This window comes from Salvelinus namaycush, chromosome 4 (genome assembly GCF_016432855.1).
Source record: "Salvelinus namaycush isolate Seneca chromosome 4, SaNama_1.0, whole genome shotgun sequence".
Taxonomy (NCBI): Eukaryota; Metazoa; Chordata; class Actinopteri; order Salmoniformes; family Salmonidae; genus Salvelinus; species Salvelinus namaycush.
Window position 1 is genome coordinate 45,497,757 of NC_052310.1, and position 24,235 is coordinate 45,521,991.

The 24,235-nt window shown below is 44.4% G+C and overlaps 1 protein-coding gene across 1 annotated transcript in view; it reads left to right on the forward strand.

The window, feature by feature from the left end:
* Positions 1–24,235, forward strand: part of LOC120045888 (VPS10 domain-containing receptor SorCS3-like) — a 100,797-nt gene that overhangs the window by 31,415 nt on the left and 45,147 nt on the right. Inside the window, exons 3-6 of the mRNA XM_038990817.1 lie at positions 19,447–19,540; positions 20,399–20,557; positions 20,763–20,836; positions 22,093–22,157. Of these exons, the coding sequence (XP_038846745.1) occupies positions 19,447–19,540; positions 20,399–20,557; positions 20,763–20,836; positions 22,093–22,157 (392 nt within the window). The remainder of the gene's footprint in view (positions 1–19,446; positions 19,541–20,398; positions 20,558–20,762; positions 20,837–22,092; positions 22,158–24,235) is intronic.

Below are 24,235 nucleotides of genomic sequence, written 5' to 3' on the forward strand. Positions count from 1 at the left end.
TGAGCTGTTGTTTCTAATGAAGAATGTAAGATACTGCATGTAATAGTTGTCTGAGGTTATCTGAGGATACATTTTTTTTAACAAACCTGGCTGCTTTGTTAATCTGTTATTAGATTGTCGGACGCAGAAAACATTTTAGAAAGCAGTTTAATATCTGTGTTTTTGTAGGATAGTGGTGTCACGACTTCCGCCGAAGTCGGCCCTTCTCCTTGTTCGGGTGGTGTTCGGCGGTCGACGTCACCGGCTTTCTAGTCACCATCGATCCATTTTTCAGTTTCGTTTTGTTTTGTCTGTATTATACACACCTGGTTTCAATTCCCCCATCATGTTCCCTATTTAACCCTCTGGCTTTCATTTCTGTTTTGTCCGTGATTGTTTGTGCGTTAGTGGTTGTGATGATTACGTGTGTGTTTGTGATTATTCCCATTTGTGGAACTTTTGCCTATATTTTGAGTAAAACACTGTGGTTTCGCTCAACACCTGTGTCCTGCGCTTGACTCCGATACTTCTCCGCACACAATCCTGACAGAATCACGGACCTTCTTCAAATGGAGTCAGCAGGCGCAGCCAGCCCTTCTCTCCCAGTAGGAGAGCAGGTTCAACAGCACGCGACCATGTTGCATAGTTTAGGGACAGCCATGGATCGCGTGCTGCAAACAATGGACAGATGGGAGAGAGGAGGTCTCCCAGTATATCATACCCCAGCACCTCCACCCGCACCTCTACCTACACCACCGTCCATCCCTCCATCGTACGGACCCAGTGGGATTCGGCTCTCGCTCCCAGGAGCGTATGACGGAACAGCAGCCGGGTGCCAGGGGTTCCTCCTACAGCTGGAGCTCTACCTGGCATCTGTTCATCCGTCCCCTTCGGGACACGAGAAGGTGGGCGCCCTCATCTCCTGTCTGACTGGTAAAGCCCTGGAGTGGGCCAACGCCATCTGGGGAAGAGAAGGTTCTACCCGGGATTACTATGATGACTTCTCTCGCCGCTTCCGGGCAGTCTTTGATCATCCACCTGAAGGGAGAGCGGCGGGAGAGCGATTGTTCCATCTAAGACAGGGGATGAGGAGCGCTCAAGAATTCGCCCTGGACTTCCGTACTCTGGCCGCTGGTGCGGGATGGAATGAGCGGGCCCTGATCGATCATTACAGGTGTAGTCTACGAGAGGACGTTCGTAGGGAGCTAGCCTGCAGGGACACCACTCTCAACCTGGACCAGCTGGTGGATTTATCTATCCGGCTGGATAACCTGTTGGCCTCCCGCGGGCGTCTAGATCGGGGTCCGCCCATTCCATTACCCAGCTCCTTGGATCCAACCCCTATGGAATTGGGAGGGGCTGATAGGAGGGAGACCGGAGGGGGAACCACTCCATTTACCAACTGTGGACGCAGAGGGCACACTGCTGTCCGGTGCTGGGGTGTTTCAATCAATCAATCAAGTTTATTTTATATAGCCCTTCGTACATCAGCTAATATCTCGAAGTGCTGTACAGAAACCCAGCCTAAAACCCCAAACAGCAAGCAATGCAGGTGTAGAAGCACGGTGGCTAGGAAAAACTCCCTAGAAAGGCCAAAACGTAGGAAGAAACCTAGAGAGGAACCAGGCTATGAGGGGTGGCCAGTCCTCTTCTGGCTGTGCCGGGTGGAGATTATAACAGAACTATGCCAAGATTATGTTTCTCCTGGAAGTCGAGGTAGCAGGCGGAGCACTGGTGGGTCGTCTCAGGTGAGTAGGCACAGAACTCACCCAGAGCCTTCTGTTGCACTCATGTGGTTACCTATAGAATTTCCTGAGTTTTCCCCACATCCCCAGCATAAGGCGCTAGTAGATTCAGGCGCAGCTGGAAACTTTATTGACCGCTCTTTGGCTCATAGCTTAGGGATCCCTATTATTCCTGTTGATGTTCCCTTCCCTGTACATGCCTTAGATAGTCGTCCTTTGGGGTCGGGGCTGGTTGGGGAGGTCACAGCGCCCATCGCTATGAGAACGCAGGGGGATCACGAGAAGAGAATTAGTCTCTTCCTGATCGACTCTCCTGCGTTTCCTGTTGTGTTGGGTCTTCCCTGGTTGGCCTCTCATGATCCGATTATTTCGTGGCAACAGAGGGCTCTCAAGGGATGGTCCTGTCAGTGTTCAGGGAGGTGTGTAGGTGTTTCCTTAGGTGCCACTACGGTGGAAAGTCCAAACCAGGTTTCCACCATGCACATTCCTCCCGAATATGCCGATTTGGCACTCGCCTTCTGTAAGAAGAAGGCGACTCAATTACCACCCCATCGACCGGGGGATTGTGCGATAGATCTCTTGGTAGACGCTACACTTCCCAGGAGTCACGTGTATCCTCTGTCACAGGAGGAGACGGTGGCTATGGAGACATATGTCACCGAATCTCTGGGACAGGGATACATTCGGCCTTCCATCTCACCTGTCTCCTCGAGTTTCTTTTTTGTGAAGAAGAAGGATGGAGATTTGCGCCCGTGTATTGATTATCGCGGATTAAATAAGATCACGGTAAAATACAGTTACCCGCTACCACTTATAGCCAGTATGACCGAGTCATTACACGGGGCGCGCTTCTTCACAAAATTGGACCTCAGGAGCGCTTACAACCTGGTGCGTATCAAGGGGGGAGATGAGTGGAAGACAGCATTTAGCACCACTTCTGGGCATTATGAGTACCTCGTCATGCCGTACGGGTTAATGAATGCTCCATCAGTCTTCCAATCCTTTGTGGATGAGATCTTCAGGGACCTGCACGGGCAGGTTGTAGTGGTGTATATAGATGACATTCTAATATACTACGCTACACGCGCCGAGCATGTGTCCCTAGTGCGCAGGGTGCTTGGTCGACTGTTGGAGCATGACCTGTACGTCAAGGCAGAGAAATGTCTGTTCTTCCAACAGTCCATCTCCTTCCTAGGGTACCGCTTTTCAGCGTCAGGGGTAGAGATGGAGAATGACCGCATTTCAGCCGTGCATAATTGGCCGACTCCAACCACGGTAAAGGAAGTGCAGCGGTTTTTAGGGTTTGCCAACTACTACCGGAGATTTATCCGGGGTTTTGGTCAGGTAGCGGCTCCCATTACCTCACTGCTGAAGGGAGGACCGGTGCGACTGCAGTGGACAGCTGGGGCGGACAGGGCGTTTGGTCACCTGAAGGCTCTGTTTACCTCAGCTCCCGTGCTGGCTCATCCTGATCCTTCCTTAGCATTCATAGTTGAGGTGGACGCGTCCGAGGCAGGGATAGGGGCTGTGCTGTCTCAGCGCTCGGGTACGCCACTAAAGCTCCGCCCCTGTGCATTCTTTTCGAAGAAGCTCAGCCCGGCGGAGCGAAACTATGATGTGGGGGACCGGGAGTTGCTGGCTGTTGTCATGGCTCTGAAAGCGTGGAGACATTGGCTTGAGGGGGCTAGACACCCTTTTCTCATTTGGACTGACCACCGCAATCTGGAGTACATCCGGGCGGCGAGGAGAATGAACCCTCGCCAGGCAAGGTGGGCCATGTTTTTCACCCGTTTTGATTTCACCCTTTCCTACAAACCAGGTTCCCAGAACGTTAAGGCAGACGCACTGTCCCGGCTGTATGATACAGAGGAGAGGTCCTCAGATCCCACTCCCATAATTCCAGCCTCTCGCCTGGTGGCACCGGTGGTATGGGAGGTGGACGCGGACATCGAACGGGCGTCACGTTCAGAGCCCATTCCACCTGACTGTCCAGCTGGGCGTATGTACGTTCCGTTTGATGTCCGCGATCGTTTGATCTGTTGGGCTCATACGTCACCCTCCTCTGGTCATCCTGGTATCGGTCGGACGGTGCGCTGCCTTGCTGGGAAGTACTGGTAGCCCACTTTAGCTAAGGACGTGCGGGTTTATGTTTCCTCCTGTTCGGTATGTGCACAGTGCAAGGCACCTAGACATCTGCCCAGAGGGAAATTACAACCCCTTCCCGTTCCACAGCGACCGTGGTCACACCTATCGGTCGATTTTGTGACGGATCTTCCCCCGTCGCAGGGTAACACCACGATCCTGGTCGTTGTGGATCGGTTTTCTAAGTCCTGCCGTCTCCTTCCTTTGCCCGGTCTCCCTACGGCTCTACAAACTGCGGAGGCTCTGTTCACCCACGTATTCCGGCACTACGGGGTGCCTGAGGATATAGTTTCTGATCGGGGTCCCCAATTTACGTCTAGAGTCTGGAGGGCGTTTATGGAACGCCTGGGGATCTCGGTCAGCCTTACCTCAGGTTTCCACCCCGAGAGCAACGGGCAGGTGGAAAGAGTCAACCAGGATGTGGGTAGGTTTCTGAGGTCCTATTGCCAGGACCGGCCGGGGGAGTGGGCAGCTTACATCCCCTGGGCGGAGATGGCCCAAAACTCCCTCCGCCACTCCTCTACCAACCTATCACCGTTTCAGTGTGTGCTAGGTTACCAGCCGGTCCTGGCACCATGGCATCTATCTATCACCATGGCAGCCACCTATCTTTCGGCTACAGGTCCAACTCCTGCCACAAGTCCAACTCCTTCGCCGCTGGGCTACCTACCGCCAGTACTGTATAGGATGTTGTCTGACTGGTTCCAGAGAAAAAGAAAAAAGGAGTTAATATGAGTTAATATTTAGAAATAAGCGTGACAAAATGAAGACAAAATCCTAGGCAGACATATAATTATTTTGATGTAGAAGAACAACGTGCATGCAGTTATTGTCACCAGCAGCCAAAATAGATCCTCTGCCTCTGATAGTTCTGGTTTACTACCAGACTGAGGAAAACATAGAGATAGAGACTTCTTATGGCTGCAGGGGCAGTATTGAGTTTCTTGGATGAAAAGGTGCCCAGGGGTGCCCAGAGTAAACTGCCTGCTCCTCAGTCCCAATTACTAATATATGCATATTATTAGTCTATTTGGATAGAAAACACTCTGAAGTTTCTAAAACTGTTTGAATGAGATGTCTGTGAGTATAACATAACTCATATGGCAGGCAAAAACCTGAGAAGAAAATCCAACCAGGAAGTGGGAGATCTGAGGTTTGTAGGATTTCAACTCATCGCCTATCGAATACACAGTGGGATATGGGTCATTTTGCATTTCCTACGGCTTCCACTAGATGTCAACAGTCTTTAGAACCTTGTCTGATGCTTCTACTGTGTAGTGGGGCCGAAGGAGAGGTGATAGACCTTACTCAATCATGAGCTGAACATGCGCTGACCATGCTCGTTCATGTGAGTGCGAGCTCTGTTCTATCGCATTTCTGAAGACAAAGGAATTCTCCGGTTGGAACATTATTCAAGATTTATGTTAACATCCTAAAGATTGATTCAATACATCGTTTGACATGTTTCTACTGACTGTTACAGAACTTTTTGACATTTCGTCTGCTTTTAGTGAACGCGCTTCGTGACTTTGGATTTTTTTTACCAAACGCGCTAACAAAAGTAGCTATTTGGACATAAATGATGGACATTACCGAACAAATCAAACATTTATTGTGGAACTGGGATTCCTGGGAGTGCATTCTGATGAAGATCAAAGGTAAGTGATGATTTATAATGTTATTTCTGACTTCTGTTGACTGCACAATATGGCGGGTACCTGTATGGCTTGATTGGGCTCTGAGCGCCGACCTCAGATTATTGCATGGTTTTTGCTTTTTCCGTAAAGCTTTTTTGAAATCTGACACAGCGGTTGCATTAAGAACAAGTTTATCTTTAATTCTATGTAAAACATGTATCTTTCATCAAAGTTTATGATGAGTATTTATGTTATTTGATGTGGCTCTCTGCAATTTCTCCGGATATTTTGGAGGCATTTCTGAACATGGCACCAATGTAAACTGAGGTTTTTGGATATAAATATGAAATTTATCGACAAAACATATATGTATTGTGTAACATGAAGTCCTATGAGTGTCATCTGATGAAGATCATCAAAGGTTAGTGATTCATTTTATCTCTATTTCTGCTTTTTGTGACTCCTGTCTTTGGCTGGAAAAATGGCTGTGTTTTTCTGTGATTTGGCGGTGACCTAACATAATCGTTTGTGGTGCTTTCGCTGTAAAGCCTTTTTGAAATCGGACACTGTGGTGGGATTAACAAGAAATGTATCTTTAAAATGGTGTGAAATACTTGTATGCTTGAGGAATTTTAATTATGAGATTTCTGTTTGAATTTGGTGCCCTGCACTTTCACTGGCTGTTGTCATATCGATCCCGTTAACGGGATTGCAGCCCTAAGAAGTTATTAAAAGTCATGTAAGGATTAACTGGGCTATTGAATCACAAAGACTTACTATACATAATATATTATAAAAATGAATACATACATTCTCTCAGTCAGCAACAGTCTTCTAACAATTAGCTAATTGCCAAGCTAACATATGCAATTGTTTTAAGATGGTCATACCAAGGATTATTTGGCTACATGATTTGGAATTTAGTAGTAGTACCATAGTACCAATAGTACCATATTGAATTAGGCTTTACTGCTGTTAACCCATAGCAACACATTGAATAACAGATTCATACATGGAAAAACATGCTATGAACAATTTTAAAGTGTCTGTCCTATATCTAAGAGATATAAGAAATATCAGGAAATTCATATTTTTTTAAATTACCCATATTTAACATAAGAAAATTGGCCACTAAACTACTACTAAACTACATTCATTTTTTGGAACTGGTACCGGGCTACCTTCCGACGAGTCTTATGCTTGCGGGCATCCTAGAGCAAAACGAACTACACGTTCATGAGACTAATCTTTCGATGGTGGGGTCATGTTAGTGTGTATGTAGCCCAAACTGTTCGGACGCTACAGACAAGTTGGCAGATTGGCGGTACTGACTTCAGGGGTCGTAGAGCAATACGGAGAACACCATCATGTTTGTCAGTCTCATCTTTCCATAGAGTGGTCATACCGTTGGTCCAAACCGTTCAGATGCCACAGACGTTTTTGTGAGAAGACCGATTTTAGGGATGTCTCATGGTCTGACAAAAACCGCTGTAGTTTAGCCTCCTTCCACTGCAGTTGTGGAAGGTCACAATACACACAAAAAATATATCTCTAGTTTAATCAGATGGACTTTGTTGGGGATTTGTTGTATTGTGCTGATTAGATTTCTGTGGGTGTGGACATTGTGATCAGGGGGTTAAACAAATCAAAATATATTTTATATTTCAGATTCTTCAAATTGGCCACCATTTTCCTTGATGACAGCTTTGCACACTCTTGGCATTCTCTCAACCAGCTTCTTCTTCTTATGCAGTCAAGTCAAATGACCTTTAGGGTTCTAAACCTACCCTAGAGTGTAAAAACAGCTAACAAAAGCTAACCCAGTCACAACAAACTCTGAAATCACAGCTAGCATTCTCCTTTAATTTGTTTCAGCTGTTTTGCATTGACATTTATATCCATATTAATCTCGTCCAAAGAACCAAAAGTTTCTATATAGAACCCTTTTTTCTAAGAGTGAAGCTGCTTGAATGAAATAGACCTGCTAGTTGTTTCTTGTAATACAGTGAATGTCCCACATCTTAAAATAGCATTATATGTTGACAATTATTTGAAAATAAGTAGGGCTCTGTTCTAACACAATTGACACCCTTGTGATAATGTTTTTTTGGATCAATTCACTGAATGATGTGTAGTATTTAACTACCTTGCTATTGGGTCAATGTTGATTTCACTAATCCAGGAAACTGCCTGATATTGGTTTTGATATCAGTAAACAATAGAGTACAGTATTTGCAGAGGCATTTGACACAGTACTTTTATGATATATTTTTTTTCACCTTTATTTAACCAGGTAGTCCAGTTGAGAACAAGTTGTCATTTACAACTACGACCTGGCCAAGATAAAGCAAAGCAGTGAGACACAAACAACAGAGTTACACATGGAATAAACAAACGTAGTCTATATACAGTGTGTGCAAATGAGGTAAGATTAGGGAGGTAGGGCAATAAATATGCCATAGTGGCGAAGTAATTACAATTTAGCAATTTAACACTGGAGTTATAGATGTGCAGAAGATGAATGTGCAAGTAGAGATACTGGGGTGCAAAGGGTGGGTGCTGCTATGATGACCATTGAGCTGAGATAAGGCGGGGCTTTAACTAGCAGACTTATAGATGACCTGGAGCAGGTGGGTTTGGCAACGAATATGAAGCGAGGGCCAGCCAACGAGAGCATGCAGGTCACAGTGGTGGGTAGTATATGGGGCCTTGGTGACAAAACGGATGGCACTGTGATAGACTGTGTTGCAGGCTATTTTGTAAATGACATCGCCGAAGTCAAGGATCGGTAGGATAGTCAATCTTACGAGGGTATGTTTGGCAGCATTAGTGAAGGATGCTTTGTTGCGAAATAGGAAGCCATTTCTAGATTTAATTTTGGATTGGAGATGCTTAATGTGAGTCGAAGGAGAGTTTACTGTCTAACCAGACACCTAGGTATTTGTAGTTGTCCACGTATTCTAAATCAGAACCGTCCAGAGTAGTGATGCTAGACGGGCGGGCAGGTGCGGGCAGCGATCGGTTGAAGAGCATGCATTTAGTTTTACTAGCATTTAAGAGCTGTTGGAGGCCACGGAAGGAGAGTTGTATGGCATTGAAGCTCGTCTGGAGGGTTGTTAACACAGTGTCCAAAGAAGGGCCAGAAGTATACAGAATGGTGTCGTCTGCGTAGAGGTGGATCAGAGAATCACCAGCAGCAAGAGCGACATCATTGATGTATACAGAGAAAAGAGTCGGCCCGAGAATTGAACCCTGTGGCACCCCCATAGAGACTCCCAGAGGTCCGGACAACAGGCCCTCCGATTTAACACACTTAACTCTGTCTGAGAAGTAGTTGGTGAACCTGGCGAGGCAGTCATTTGAGAAACCAAGGCTGTTGAGTCTGCCAATAAGAATGTGGTGATTGACAGAGTCGAAAGCCTTGGCCAGGTCGATGAATACGGCTGCACAGTTTTTTTCTTTTATCGATGGCAGTTATGATATCGTTTAGGATCTTGAGCGTGGCTGAGGTGCACCCATGACCATTTCGGAAACCAGATTGCATAGTGGAGAAGGTACGGTAAGATTTGAAATGGTCGGTGATCTGTTTGTTAACTTGGCTTTCGAAGACCTTAGAAAGGCAGGGTAGGATAGATATAGGTCTGTAACAGTTTGGGTCTAGAGTGTCTCCCCCTTTGAAGAGGGGGATGACCGCGGCAGCATTCCAATCTTTGGGTATCTCAGGCGATTCGAAAGAGGTTGAACAGGCTAGTTTTAGTGGTCGCAACAATTGTGGAGGATAATCTTAGAAAGAGAGGGTCCAGATTATCTAGCCCAGCTGATTTGTAGGGGTGCAGATTTTGCAGCTCTTTCATAACATAAGCTATTTGGGTGAAGGAGAAATGGGGGAGGCTTGGGCAAGTTGATATGTGAGGTGCAGAGCTGTTGACCGGGGTAGGCATAGCTAGGTGGAAAGCATGGCCAGACGTAGAAAAATGCTTAATTGAAATTCTCAATTATCGTGGATTTATCGGTGGTAAGTGTTTCCTATTTTCAGTGCAGTGGGCAGCAAGGAGGAGGTGCTCTTATTCTCCATGGACTTAACAGTGTCCCAGAACTTTTTGGAGTTTGTGCTACAGGATGCATATTTCTGTTTGAAAAAGCTAGCCTTTGCGTTCCTAACTGCCTGTGTATATTGGTTCCTAACGTCCCTGAAAAGTTGCATATCGCGGGGGCTATTTAGTGCTAATGCAGTACGCCACAGGATGTTTTTGTGCTGGTCAAGGGCAGTCAGGTCTGGAGTGAACCAAGGGCTAAATCTGTTCCTGGTTCAATTTTTTTTGAATGGAGCATGATTATTTAAGATGGTGAGGAAGGCACTTTTAAAGAATAACCAGGCATTCTCTACTGACGGAATGAGGTCAATATCCTTCCAGAATACCCGGGCCAGGTCGATTAGGAAGGCCTGCTCGCTGAAGTGTTTTAGGGAGCTTTTGACAGTCATGAGGGGTGGTCGTTTGACTGCAGACCCATTATGGACGGAGGCAATGAGACAGTGATCGCTGAGATCCTGGTTGAAGACAGCAGAGGTGTATTTAAAGGGCAGGTTGGTCAGGATGATATCTGAGGGTGCCCGTGTTTACGGATTTGGGGTTGTACCTGGTAGGTTCATTGATCATTTGTGCGAGATTGAGGGCATCTAGCTTAGATTGTAGGACGTCCGGGGTGTTAAGCATGTCCCAGTTTAGGTCAACTAAGTGAGTTCTGAAGATAGATGGGGGGCAATCAATTCACATATGGTGTCCAGGGCACAGCTGGGGGCTGAGGGTGGTCTATAACAAGTGGCAACGGTGAGAGACTTGTTTCTGGAAAGGGGGATTTTTAAAGTAGAAACTCAAATTGTTTGGGCACAGACCTGGATAGTATGACAGAACTCTGCAGGCTATCTCTGCAGTAGATCGCAACTCCGCCCCCTTTGGCAGTTCTATCTTGTCGGAAAATGTTATAGTTAGGGATGGAAATTTCAGGATTTTTGGTGGCCTTCCTAAGCCAGGATTCAGACACGGCTAGGACATCCGGGTTGACGGAGTGTGCTAAAGCAGTGAGTAAACCTAATTTAGGGAGGAGGCTTCTAATGTTAACATGCATGAAGCCAAGGGTTTTACGGTTACAGAAGTCAACAAATGAGAGCGCCTGGGGAATGGGAGTTGAGCTAGGCGCTGCAGGGCCTGGATTAACCTCTATATCGCCAGAGGAGGAGTAGGATAAGGATACAGCTAAAGGCTATAAGAACTGGTCGTCTAGTGCATTCGAAACAGAGAGTAAAAGGAGCAGGTTTCTGGGCACGGTAGAATAGATTCAAGGCATAATGTACAAACAAGGGTATGGTAGGATGTGAATACAGTGGAGGGAAACCTAGCCATTGAGTGACGATGAGAGAGGTTTTGTCTCTAGAGACACCATTTAATGTCATGTTTTGTCATTGATCATCATGTCTTGTCCCTGTGCTTCCCTCTGCTGGTCTTATTAGGTTCTTTCCCTCTTTCTATCCCTCTCTCTCCCCCTCCCTCTCTCCCTCTCTCGCTCTCTCTCTCTATCGTTCCGTTCCTGCTCCCAGCTGTTTCCCATTCTCCTAACTACCTCATTTACTCTTTCACACCTGTCCCCTATTTTACCCTCTGATTAGAGTCCCTATTTCTCCCTCTGTCTTCCGCTTCTGTCCTTGTCGGATTCTTGTTTGATGTTTGCTGTTCTGTGTCCTTGTTCCGCCCTGTCGTGTTTTTGCCTTCTTCAGATGCTGCGTGTGAGCAGGTGTCTATGTCAGCTACGGCCTGTGCCTTCCTGAAGCGACCTGCAGTCTGTGGTCGCGTCTCCAGTCGTTCCTCTCTTCTGACGAGAGGATTTCAGTTTCCTGTTTTGGATTTACCTTTGATAATATCCAGGAGAATCATTGTTTGTTTAAGACTGGAATAAAGACTCTGTTTCTATTACGTCGCTTTTGGGTCCTCATTCACCAGCATAACATTTAAACCATGTATCTTCTTAGGGCTGCAATCCCGGTAACGGGATCGATATGAGGTCAATGAAAGTGAAAGTGCAGGGCGCCAAATTCAAAAAACAGAAATCTCATAATTAAAATTACTCAGACATACATGTGTCTTATACCATTTTAAAGGTAATCTTGTTGTTAATCCCACCAAAGTGTCCGATTTCAAATATTCTTTTCAGCGAAAGCACCACAAACGATTATGTTAGGTCACACCAAACCACAATAAGCACAGCCATTTTTCCAGCCAAAGATAGCAGTCACAAAAAGCAGAAATAGAGATAAAATTCATCACTTACCTTTGATATCCATCAGATGACACTCATAGGACTTCATGTTACACAATACATGTATGTTTTGTTTGATAAAGTTCATATTTATATAAAAAAGAGTTTACATTGGCGCGTTACATTCACTAGTTTCAAAAACATCCAGTCATTTTGCAAGCCACATCGTTTCAACAGAAATACTCATCATAAATGTAGATGATAATACAAGTTATACACATGGAATTATAGATATACCTCTCCTTAACCTGTCTAGGACTGGGGTGCCGCTAGCGGCACTCCCCCCCCACCCCCACTGAAAAACCAGTGCCGCGAAATTCAAAAAAAATATATTTTTTAAATATTTTACTTTCACACATTAAAGTCCAATACAGCTAATGAAAGACACAGATCTTGTGAATCCAGCCAACATGTCCGATTTTTAAAATGTTTTACAGGGAAGACACAATATGTAAAGATGTAAATCTATTAGCTAAAAACACATTAGCATAATCCACCATCTTTTATTTGTCCACCAACACCAGTAGCTATCACCAATTCGGCTAAACTAAGATATTTATAGCCCCTAACCAAGAAAAAAACTCATCAGATGACAGTCTGATAACATATTTATGGTATGGGATAGGTTTTGTTAGAAAAATGTGCATATTTCAGGTAGCTGGCATAGTTTACAATTGCACCCACCGTCACAAATGGACTAGAATAATTACAATGAGCAACGTGTTTACCTAACTACTAATCATCAAACATTTCGTAAAAATACACAGCATACACTAATCGAAAGACACAGATCCTGTGAATACAGACAATATTTCAGATTTTCTAAGTGTCTTACAGCGAAAACACAATAAATCGTTATATTAGCATACCACATATGCAAACGTTACCCCAGCATTGATTCTAGCCAAAGAGCGCGATAACGTCAACATCGCCAAAAGATATTAATTTTTTCACTAACCTTCTCAGAATTCTTCAGATGACACTCCTGTAACATCATATTACAACATACATATACAGTTTGTTCGAAAATGTGGATATTTAGCCACCAAAATCGTGGTTATACAATGAGAAAAGTAGCCGAGCTGGTCAGAAAATGCCGTGTGCCATATTAGACAGTGATCTAGTCGTATACATAAATACTCATAAACGTGACTAAAAAATATAGGGTGGACAGCGATTGATAGACAATTTAATTCTTAATACAATCGCGGAATTACATTTTTTAAATTATCCTTACTTTTCAATACAGTTTGCGCCAAGCGAAGCTACGTCAAAAAAGATGGCGTCCTAAGCCACTAACATTTTTCGACAGAAACACGATTTATCATAATAAATTGTTCCTACTTTGAGCTGTTCTTCCATCAGTATCTTGGGCAAAGGATCCTTTCTTGGGTCTAATCGTCTTTTGGTGGAAAGCTGTCCTCTTGCCATGTGGAAATGCCAACTGCGTTCGGCATGAACTGGAAGCGTGCCCAGAGATTCACAGCGTCTCAGAAATAAATGTCCCAAAATCGCACTAAACGGATATAAATTGCTATAAAAACGCTTTAAATTAACTACCTTATGATGTTTTTAACTCCTATAACGAGTAGAAACATGACCAGAGTAATATTACTCCCTACACTAATGCTTGGAACAAGTGCGGGTCGGTGGCCGCCACGCGCATGACGCAGCAAGAAAAGAGTTCCTAGCTACAGGGTTTTTTTATTTATAGTGCCTGTGATTGCGCAATCGACCCCATTCAAATCGTCATCACGTAAAGGCATCCAGGGGAAGACGTAAGCAGTGTCCGTATACTCATATGAATAACATTGGCCTTAAAACTGACTCCAGAACAGGGGCCAACATTTCTGAAATCTGACTCCATGTCAGGGAAATTGCTGTAGAATGACTTCTGTTCCACTTAGAGACAAAATTTCAACTCCTATAGAAACTATAGACTGTTTTCTATCCAATAATAATAATAATATGCATATTGTACGATCAAGAATTTTGTAGGAAGCCGTTTCAAAAATTACACGATTTCCATAAATAGTGACAACAGCACCCCCTAGCCTTAACAGGTTAATGCAACCACTTTGTCAGATTTCTAAAAAACTTTACGGAAAAAGCAAACCATGCAATAATCTGAGACGGCGCTCAGAACAATAGTCAAATTAGCCGCCATGTTGGAGTCAACAGAAACCAGAAATTACATGATAAATGTTTCCTTACCTTTGATGATCTTCATCAGAATGCACTCCCAGTAATCCCAGGTCCACAATAATGCTTGATTTGTTCGATAATGTCCGTTATTTATGTCCAATTAGCTACTTTTGTTAGCGCGTTTGGTAAACAATTCCAAAGTCACGAAGCGCGTTCCCTAAAAGCTGACTAAATGTCCAAAAGTTCAGTAACAGTCAGTAGAAACATGTCAAACGATGTATTGAATCAATCTTTAGAATGTTGTTAACATAAATCTTGAATAACGTTCCAACCGGAGAATTACATTGACTTCAGATGAGCGATGGAACGCGCATGGTGAAAGCATGGTCAGGTCATGGCAGACTTGACTAATTCCTCTCTCATTCGGCCCCCCTTCACAGTAGGCATCAGACAAAGTTCTACACTGTTGACATCTAGTGGAAGCCGTAGGAAGTGAAAACTCATATCTCGCTGTGATTTCAATGGGAGCTTGGTTGAAATCTACCAGCCTCAGAATTTCCACTTCCTGTTTGGATTTTTTCTCAGGTTGTTGCCTGCCATATGCGTTCTGTTATACTCACAGACATAATTCATACCGTTTTAGAAACTTCAGAGTGTTTTCTATCCAATACTAATAATATGCATATATTAGCAACTATGACTGAGGAGCAGGTCGTTTACTCTGGGCACCTCTGTGCACCTTTCATCCAAGCTACTCAATACTGCTCCTGCAGCCACAAGTTAAACCATGCGGTCACCGCATGTGTGGGAGTTGGAACAAAAGGGCTAGCTGAGGCATATTGAGCAGGGCTGGAGGCTCTACAGTGAAATAAGACAATAATCACTAATCAAAACAGCAATGGACAAGGCATTTTGACATTAGGGAGAGGCATGCGTAGCCGAGTGATCACAGGGTCCAGTGAGTAGCTAGTCGAGCTGGAGACACGGCGATTCAGACAGCTAGCGGGCCGGGGCTAGCAGAAGGGCCTTAGGGGACGTTGTGACTGAAGAGTCTGAAGCCCTTCGGACGGTTTGACGGCAGACCAGTCGTGATGGATCGGCAGGGCACTGTGTGGGCTGTAAAAGGGTCCAGGCCAATTGGAAAAATAGGTATTGTAGCCCAAGAAATTGGCGGATGGACCTCTTCAGCTAACCAGGAGGTGGGCCTAGCTCAGGACTAGCTTCAGGCTAATTGGTGCTTGCTTCGGGACAGGTACGTTAGCCAGGAGTAGCCACTCGGATAGCAGCTAGCTAGCTGCGATGATCCAGTGTAAAGGTTCAGAGCTTGTGGTGGAGATGTGGTAGAGAGAAAACAAACAGTCTGATATGCTCTAGACAGCTAGTGGGCCACGGCTAGCAGGCTAGCAGATGGGCCTTCAGGGGACGTCGCGATGGAGGATCCTGTTGAAACCCCCTTGGGCAGATTACGTCGGTAGATCAGTCGTGATGGAACGGCAGGGCTCTGTGTCGGCAGTAAAAGGGGTCCAGGCCAATTTGCAAAATAGGTATTGTAGCCCAAGAAGTGGCTGAAGGACCTCTTCAGCTAGCCGGAAGATGGTCCTTACACAAGGCTAGCTCCAGGCTATCTGGTGCTTGCTTCGGGACAGAGACGTTAGCCAGGAGTAGCCACTCGGATAGCAGCTAGCTAGCTGCGATGATTCAGGTGAAAAGGTTCAGAGCTTGCGGTAGGAATCCGGAGATGTGGAGATGCGGTAGAGAAAAAGCAGTCCAATATGCTCTGGGTTGAATCGCGCTGTGCGGACTTTCAGGAGTTGTCCGGGCTGAGGTTAGCTGATGACCACTAGCAGTGGATAACTGACTAATAGCTAGTTAGCTGGCTAGCTTCTGTTGGGGGTTCCGGTTCTAAAGTATAGAAAATAGCAGATATATGTTTTACATGCCACGACTGTAGGACTACCAATCCCATTCATTTTATATTGTATAGTGATTTACTGTACAGTATGCCGTCACATAATAAATAATAATATAATTCATTTAGGATTATACAGACTGATAATGTCTCGTGTTTTTTCGCTCACCTTTTTCCAAGCCCACAAGAAACTAATTTAATTTTGAATTACACCTGACAAAAAGACCATCAGTTCACGAAGCAGAGAGACTCAAATTAATTTCTGTTTCACTAAAGGCGCCGGTAAGATTTACACCTGACTTGACACATTTTGAAATCCCATATTGTGTACAGAAGGTCTTCCATCAAGGTGTCTGGTTAACAATAGCACTGGCAGTAAATTAGAGTGTACCTCAGGTGGTGCGGCAAAGCACTTAGTATGATATTAAAAAAGAAAATCAGTTGAATTTTATGAAAAGAAACGGAGTAAAGGATCTCTGCAATAATAAGATACATTATTTATTTATATAACCCCGGGGCGCTCTTGATGGCAAAATGCAATAAGAAGATCAATTGGTGCGTCACGAAAAGCATCTCCTGTGTGTTTCAATGTAATGACTGCTTCCCTTAGGGAAGGAACGTGTCACTGTAATAACTTCATTTGTGATGTTGTCTTTCTAGCTACAGTTGAGGGGATTTGTCAACCGAAATGAGAAGCTAAAAAAAGTTGAGGAAACCTTTGCAAACAATGTCAACAGCAAATGAAATGATGCAGCTTAATGCACAAGTTGTGATAGCCAACTCTGGGTATCTATCCAATTATACAATGGAATTTAATTTGGAGGCGCCCAGGTAGAACTGAGAGACGAGTGGTTTATGTGTTTGAGTAGTAATAGACCCATGAAGAATAGTAGTGGTGTAAAAAGTACCCAACTGTCATACTTGCATAAAAGTAAAGTTACTCAAAAGTGAAAGTCACTCAGTAAAATACAAAGTCTAAAAGTATTTGATTTTAAATATACTTAAGTATCAAACGTAAATGTAATTGCAAAAATTAACTTACTCTAAGTATCAAAAGTAAAAGTACAAATATAAGTATAAATCATTTCAAATACCTTAAATTAAGCAAAGCAGATGGCCACATTTTCTAGTTAAAAAAAACGAACATTTACGGATAGCCAGGGGCACGCTCCAACTGAGACAAAATTTACAAACAAAGCAAGTGTTTAGTGAGTCCCCTAGATCAGAGGCAGTAGGAATGACCAGGGATATTCTCTTGATAAGTGTATGAATTCGACAATTTTCCTGTCCTGCTAAGCATTCGAAATGTAACGAGTACTTTTGTGTCAGAGAGAATGTATGGAGTAAAAAGTACATAATCTTTAGGAATGTAGTGAAGTATAAAATATAAATAGTAAAGTTCTTAAGTACTTTACACCACTGAAGAATAGAAAGGGAGGAAGATATTGTATACAGTGCCTTAAAAAGTATTCATCCCCCTTGGCCTTTTTCATATTTTGTTGCATTATAACCTGTATTTTAAATTGATTTTTATTTGGATTTAATGTAATGGACATACACAAAATAGTTTAAATTGATGAAGTGAAATGAAAAAATGAACTTGTATCAAAAAAATGTAAACGGAAAAGTGGTGCGTGCGTATGTATTCACCCCCTTTGCTATGAAGCCCCTAAATAAGATCTGTTGCAACCAATTACCTTCAGAAGTCACATCATTATTCCATCATTGATCTGTCACATGATCTCAGTGTATATATACACCTGTTCTGAAAGGCCCCAGAGTCTGAAACACCACTACGCAAGGGGCACCACCAAGCAAGCGGCACCATGAAGACCAAGGAGCTCTCCAAACAGGTCAGGGACAAAGTTGTGGAGAAGTACAGAACAGGGTTGGGTTATAAAAAAAATATCTGAAACTTTGAACATCCCACGGAGCACCATTTAAATCCATTATAAAAAAAATGGAAAGAATATGGCACCACAACAAACCTGCCAAGAGAGGGCCGCCCACCAAAACTAACAGACCAGGCAAGGAGGGCATTAATCAGAGATGCAAGAAAGACCAAAGATAACCCTGAAGGAGCTACAAAGCTCCACAGCGGAGATTGGAGTATCTGTCCATAGGACCATTTTAAGTTGTACACTCCACAGAGCTGGGCTTTACAGAAACGTGACCAGAAAAAAAACATTGCTTAAAGAAAGAAATAAGCAACATGTTTGGTGTTCACCAAAAGGCATGTGGGAGAATCCCCAAACATATGGAAGAAGGTACTCTGGTCAGATGAGACTAAAATTTAGCTTTTTGGCCAACAAGGAAAACGCTATTTCTGTCGCTAACACCTTTCATCACCCCGAGAACACCATCCCCACAGTGACGCATGGTGCTGGCAGCATGTGGGGATGTTTTTCATCGGCAGGGACTGGGAAACTGGTCAGAATTGAAGGAATGATGGATGGCGCTAACTACAGAGAAATTCTTGAGGGGAAACCTGTTTCAGTCTTCCAGAGATTTGAGACTGGGACGTGTTCACCTTCCAGCAGGACAATGACCCTAAGCATACTGCTAAAGCAACACTCGAATGGTTTAAGGGGAAACATTTAAATGTCTTGGAATGACCTAGTCAAAGCCCAGACCTCAATCCAATTGAGAATCTGTGGTATGATTTAAAGATTGCTGTACACCAGCGTAACCCATCCAACGTGAAGGAGCTGGAGCAGTTTTGCCTTGAAGAATGGGCAAAAATCTCAGTGTCTAGATGTGCCAGGCTTATAGAGACATACCCCAAGAGACATGCAGCTGTAATTGCTGCAAAAGGTGGCTCTACAAAGTATTGACTCCGGGGGGGGGGGGGTGAATAGTCATGCACGCTCAAGTTTTCATTTTTTTGTCTTATTTCTTGTTTATTTCACAATATAAAAATATTTCATCTTCAAAGTGGTAGGCATGTTGGGTAAATCAAATGATATAATCCCCCAAGAAAATCAATTTTAATTCCAGGTTGTAAGGCAACAAAATATGAAAAATGCCAAGGGGGCAAATGCTTTTGCAAGCCACTGTATTTACCCTTGCCATCGAACAACACAGGAAGTCTTCAGAGAAGCAAATGTCTTTTTGTCTTTCATTTGTTTGTTTCTGGAGGGCAATTCAGCACAGCCTACTGTGTGGACATAGAAGCTTAAATAAAGTAATCCAGGGATTTAGATCAAATTTACACATTCGGTTTAAAGGACCAAACATAACACAATTAATTCACCAAGTTGAGGTTAAACAGACTTGAACTAAATTCTGAAAGGTATATCATTATGTGAATGTAATGTAATGAGACTCGTTACATATTGTTTTGAACTTTATCGAGACAGTAATGAATCAGGTAAGTTAGAGAGACAGTCAGAAGGAAGAACGAAGGGATTTAACCCTGGTCTCTGATGGGTGGAGTATGTGGTTAGAGCAGCCGGGTACGTTACCACTAAACCACAGGCTATGCATGTAGATGTCTGAGTATTAGACATACTCCGGCCACATCAATACAGAAAAACGTATAAAGTGGTCCTTACATGGTCTTCTCTACTGTTCACAGATCAGTGGACTATGGGAGCACTTACATTAAACTGAATAATAAGGTTGGGTCAACCTTGGCTTGCCTCTACGTCTGCCCAACCAACAAGAGAAAGGTTTGTTTAACATCTCCATGATATAGGACTCCAGTGACAAGCAGAGTATTACGTGTTTATCCAGGATGTGTATTGTTGAGTTAAGACTAGTTTCTGGAATGATGTTAACTCCAGTTAGAGGGAGCAGGACTCCGAAGAACGTTTCAATGTTTATTATCAGCACTAAACCGTTCCATCTTGGTTCTGAACATTGTCAATCTTGGTATATTCGCATTGATGAATTCAGAATACCCAAGCTATTTCCGACAAAGGTGATATCTAGAACCTAAAAGAGTCCTTTGGCTGTCCCCATAGGAGAACACTTTGAAGAACCATTTTTGTTTCCATGTAGAACCCTTTTGGGTTCCATGTACTGTAGAACCCTTTCCACAGAGGGTTCTACATGGAACCAAAAAGGGTTCTTCAAAGTGTTCTCCTATGGGGACAGTTGAACTCTTTTAGGTTCTAGATAACCCTTTTTTTATTAGAGTTTAGTGTCATTCGACAATCCTACCTAGACACCAGTTCATAAAGATTTCTGCTAACTAACTACCCCACACTCACTAACTACTCCACTATACCCCACACTCACTTACTACAGTACCCCACTCACTTCAAGCCCACAATAACTAACTACCTCACTACCATACTAAAAACCACTAAGATATTTTACCAAAACCTGTTCTGTTGTTCAGTTTATTATTGACTAATGATTTTGGTACATCATGTCGCTTTTGCTTTCATCAACAATGCATTTATACTGCTGTTTATTCATAATGTTGTACAATGACATGCAATCATATCCTCCATTGAGCACAATTATCTATACTCTCTCTCTCTCCCTTTCCCCCCTCATATCTCTCCCCTTCTGTACTTTAGATAATGATGCTTAGCGACCCAGAGCTGGAAAACAGTGTACTCATCAGCTCAGATGAAGGTGCCAGCTTCGAGAAGCATCCCATTAACTTCTACATGGACGGTCTGCTGTTTCACCCAACACAGGAAGACTGGCTGCTGGCTAGCAGTCCTGACAACAAGGTAAGCAGCAGGACTTTTATTTCAATATTGAATGGAAAATAAGTATTTCAAGTTGAAATAAGTCCAAAGTTGAAAGATACTGCTAAAGTATTGAACAATTCTGTTTTGGTATTTTGTTCTTTCATAAACTGTTCTGCATTACAATCATAAAGGTTGATTGTACAAACTTGATGTGAAATGTTTGATCACATTCATGTATTACCAGGTGTACAGCACAATGGACTTTGGAAGAAAATGGCAGTTGGTTAGTGAGAATGTGACTCCTGGACGGTTCTTCTGGTACGGTATGATTTCATTCCTGCTCGTGTTTGTCATTATTAATTTAGAAACACTCCGTTCTATAATCTCTTTATCATAAATCTAGGAAATATGAGAGAGAATATTAGCATTTGTGTCTTATATAGAATCGCGTATGCAAATTGGAAATGCTATCTTGCAGCTATCTTGAAACATATGATGTATGTAAAGCCCATTGTCTTATAGCCCTGGAATGGTGAAGAAACAACCACATACCAAATGACCAAGTCCAGTGTGCGGTCAATTATTATTATTTTCTATTAAGATGGAGGTTATGTATGGATCCCTACTCAACTCTGTCAGATGGATTTACTACAGTATGTCCAAAAAGGTATTGAAAGATTGACAACCAACCATAAAGTGTTGGCCTACTGTACTTCAACCCATATCACGTAGCCAGGAATATTGGGCTACTCTTTCTAAAGCCCAAGTCTGACATGTTGTTTTTGCTCGTTGTCATTCTGTAGTCTCAAGTGCACGGACACAAGGCAGTGAATATTGATGTGATGCAGTTTATCCCGGTCTGTCATGTTGTGTGTCAAACCCAAGTGCCTCTCAAGCTGAGAAAGAAAGGACATCGTTTGGAGCACACCCTACAGGAACAGCAAAGCAATTGGTGAATAAGGACAGCATGTGGGGAGTAATGGCAACCCACACAAGACTATAATATGCTTGGACAATTTATGATTTTACATATGAAATGTTTAACTGCTTGTATTCACTGCCTGCATTAAATGCTTTTGCATCTATATAAAGTTTATAGAATTGTACCATATAACAGATTTTACCTTGCCTTAATGTCATATTACAAATTATTCATGAGAGAAAGAAAGAAGACCACAAACCTAAATTGTTGTGTAGTGTGGAGACTTACCCGTCTCTGTCTCCCTTTCTTTACGTTATCACAAATTACGATTAATTGATGAGGCTGGCACAAATTGGAAGTTGCCGTAGGACTACAGGAAATGGAAATGTGTTGTCTGTGCTGTAAAGGGAAGCACACAGTAAGGCTGTCCATCACGGGCTGCCAATGTTCTCTTATGGCGACCCCCCCCCCTGCGTCTAAATTGCTCCTCTTCTTTCGCATCTTCCCCACTATGCTCCATCTCCTCCTCTTCCTCCTCTTCACCATATTCTTCTTTCCCCTCCTTCTTCCTCTGAATTGCTGTTCTCCTCTTCCCCTTTCTCATTCTCCTCCTCGTTCTCTTTTTCCTCCACTTCTCTCTCCTATGTTGCAGGGCACAAACGGGGCTGGACAGAGAGGCAGATGTGGTCCACATGGAGACCCACATCGCCAAAGGACGTGAGTGCTGCTCTGCAGCTTGCCTCGCTCCCCCGCAGTAGCAGGACCCCATGAGTCCCTTGCCTCTTATTTAGAGCGAGGTCACTGAAAAGATAAGGCTCATTCTTGTCTGCAGGATAGGTACCAGAGGCACTGTAAAGCAGAATATGAGTATCTTGACAGATATCGAGCTTTATATAATAGATTGATAGATGTATTTCCCCTTTTAATCAGTCCCTTGTGCCCCATATCAGAACCTCAATTCTTAAAAAATATTAACAATATAGACTTTATTCAGTCAAACCAATTACCAGGATTCCTTGGTAGGACAAAATAGTATTACTTGTGTGAAGTGAAAGGGAATGATTGAATTGCCATCATGTGTTTTGTTTTTGTTTCATTGATTCTCACAGTGCAAGAGGAATGCTATATTTATCTTGTCCCTGCAAAATTGAGAATAGGTTTAGAAAGTTTTAGTGTCACGATCGTCAAAGGGACTGAGAGAGGACCAAGGCGCAGCGCGTGGAAAGTACATCTTCTCTTTATTAGAAGAAGGAAAAAACCGAAACAAAAACAACAGAGACGCTAAGCAAGAACTAAGTGCATACATGCAACAGACATAGACAATTCCCCACAAACAGCTAAAGCCTATGGTTGCCTTAAATATGGCTCCCAATCAGAGACAACAATAACCAGCTGTCTCTAATTGAGACCCAATTCAGGCAACCATAGACTTTCCTAGATACCTACACTCAACCATAGACACAGCTAGACTTCTATACTAAACATGAACCCAACTACTCTAATAAACCCCCTAAACTTTACAACCACCCTAGACACTACAAAAAACACATACATTCCCCATGTCACACCCTGACCTAACTAAAATAATAAAGAAAACAAAGAATACTAAGGCCAGGGCGTGACATAACCCCCCCCCTTAAGGTGCGAACTCCGGGCGCACCAGCACACAGTCAAGGGGAGGGTCTGGGTGGGCGTTCGTCCACGGCGGCGGCTCCGGCACTGGTCGTGGTCCCCACCCCACCACAGTCACTACCCGCCTCCGTAGCCTCCTCCAAATGGCCACCCTCCACATTAACCCCACTGGTTTAAGGGGCAGCACCGGACTAAGGGGCAGCACCGGACTAAGGGGCAGCACCGGACTAAGGGGCAGCACCGGACTAAGGGGCAGCACCGGACTAAGGGGCAGCACCGGACTAAGGGGCAGCACCGGGATAAGGGGCAGCACCGGGATAAGGGGCAGCACCAGGATAAGGGGCAGCACCAGGATAAGGGGCAGCACCAGGATAAGGGGCAGCTCCGGACTGAGGGACGGCAGCTCCGGACTGAGGGACGGATCCTGGCTGGATGACGGCTCTGGCGGATCCTGGCTGGACGGCTCTGGCGGATCCTGGCTGGACGGCTCATGGTTGGCTGACGGATCTGGCTGCTCATGGCTGGCTGACGGATCTGGCTGCTCATGGCTGGCTGACGGATCTGGCTGCTCATGGCTGGCTGACGGATCTGGCTGCTCATGGCTGGCTGACGGATCTGGCTGCTCATGGCTGGCTGACGGATCTGGCTGCTCATGGCTGGTAGGCGGCTCTGGCAGATCCTGTCTGGTTGGCGGCTCTGGCAGATCCTGTCTGGTTGGCGGCTCTGGCAGATCCTGTCTGGTTGGCGGCTCTGGCAGATCCTGTCTGGTTGACGGCTCTGGCAGATCCTGACTGACGAATGGCTCTAGCGGCTCCTGACTGACGAACGGCTCTGACGGCTCGGGACAGACGGACGGCTCTGACGGCTCGGGGCAGACGGATGGCTCAGATGGCGCTGGGTAGACGGATGGCTCAGATGGCGCTGGGTAGACGGATGGCTCAGATGGCGCTTGGCAGACGGGTGGCTCAGATGGCGCTTGGCAGACGGGCAGTTCAGGCCCCGCTGTGCAGACGGCAGACTCTGGCCGGCTGAGGCGCACTGTAGGCCTGGTGCGTGGTGCCGGAACTGGTGTTACCGGGCTGGGGACACGCACCTTCAGGCTAGTGCGGGGAGAAGGAACAGGGCATACTGGACCCTGGAGACGCACATTAGGCCTAGTGCGT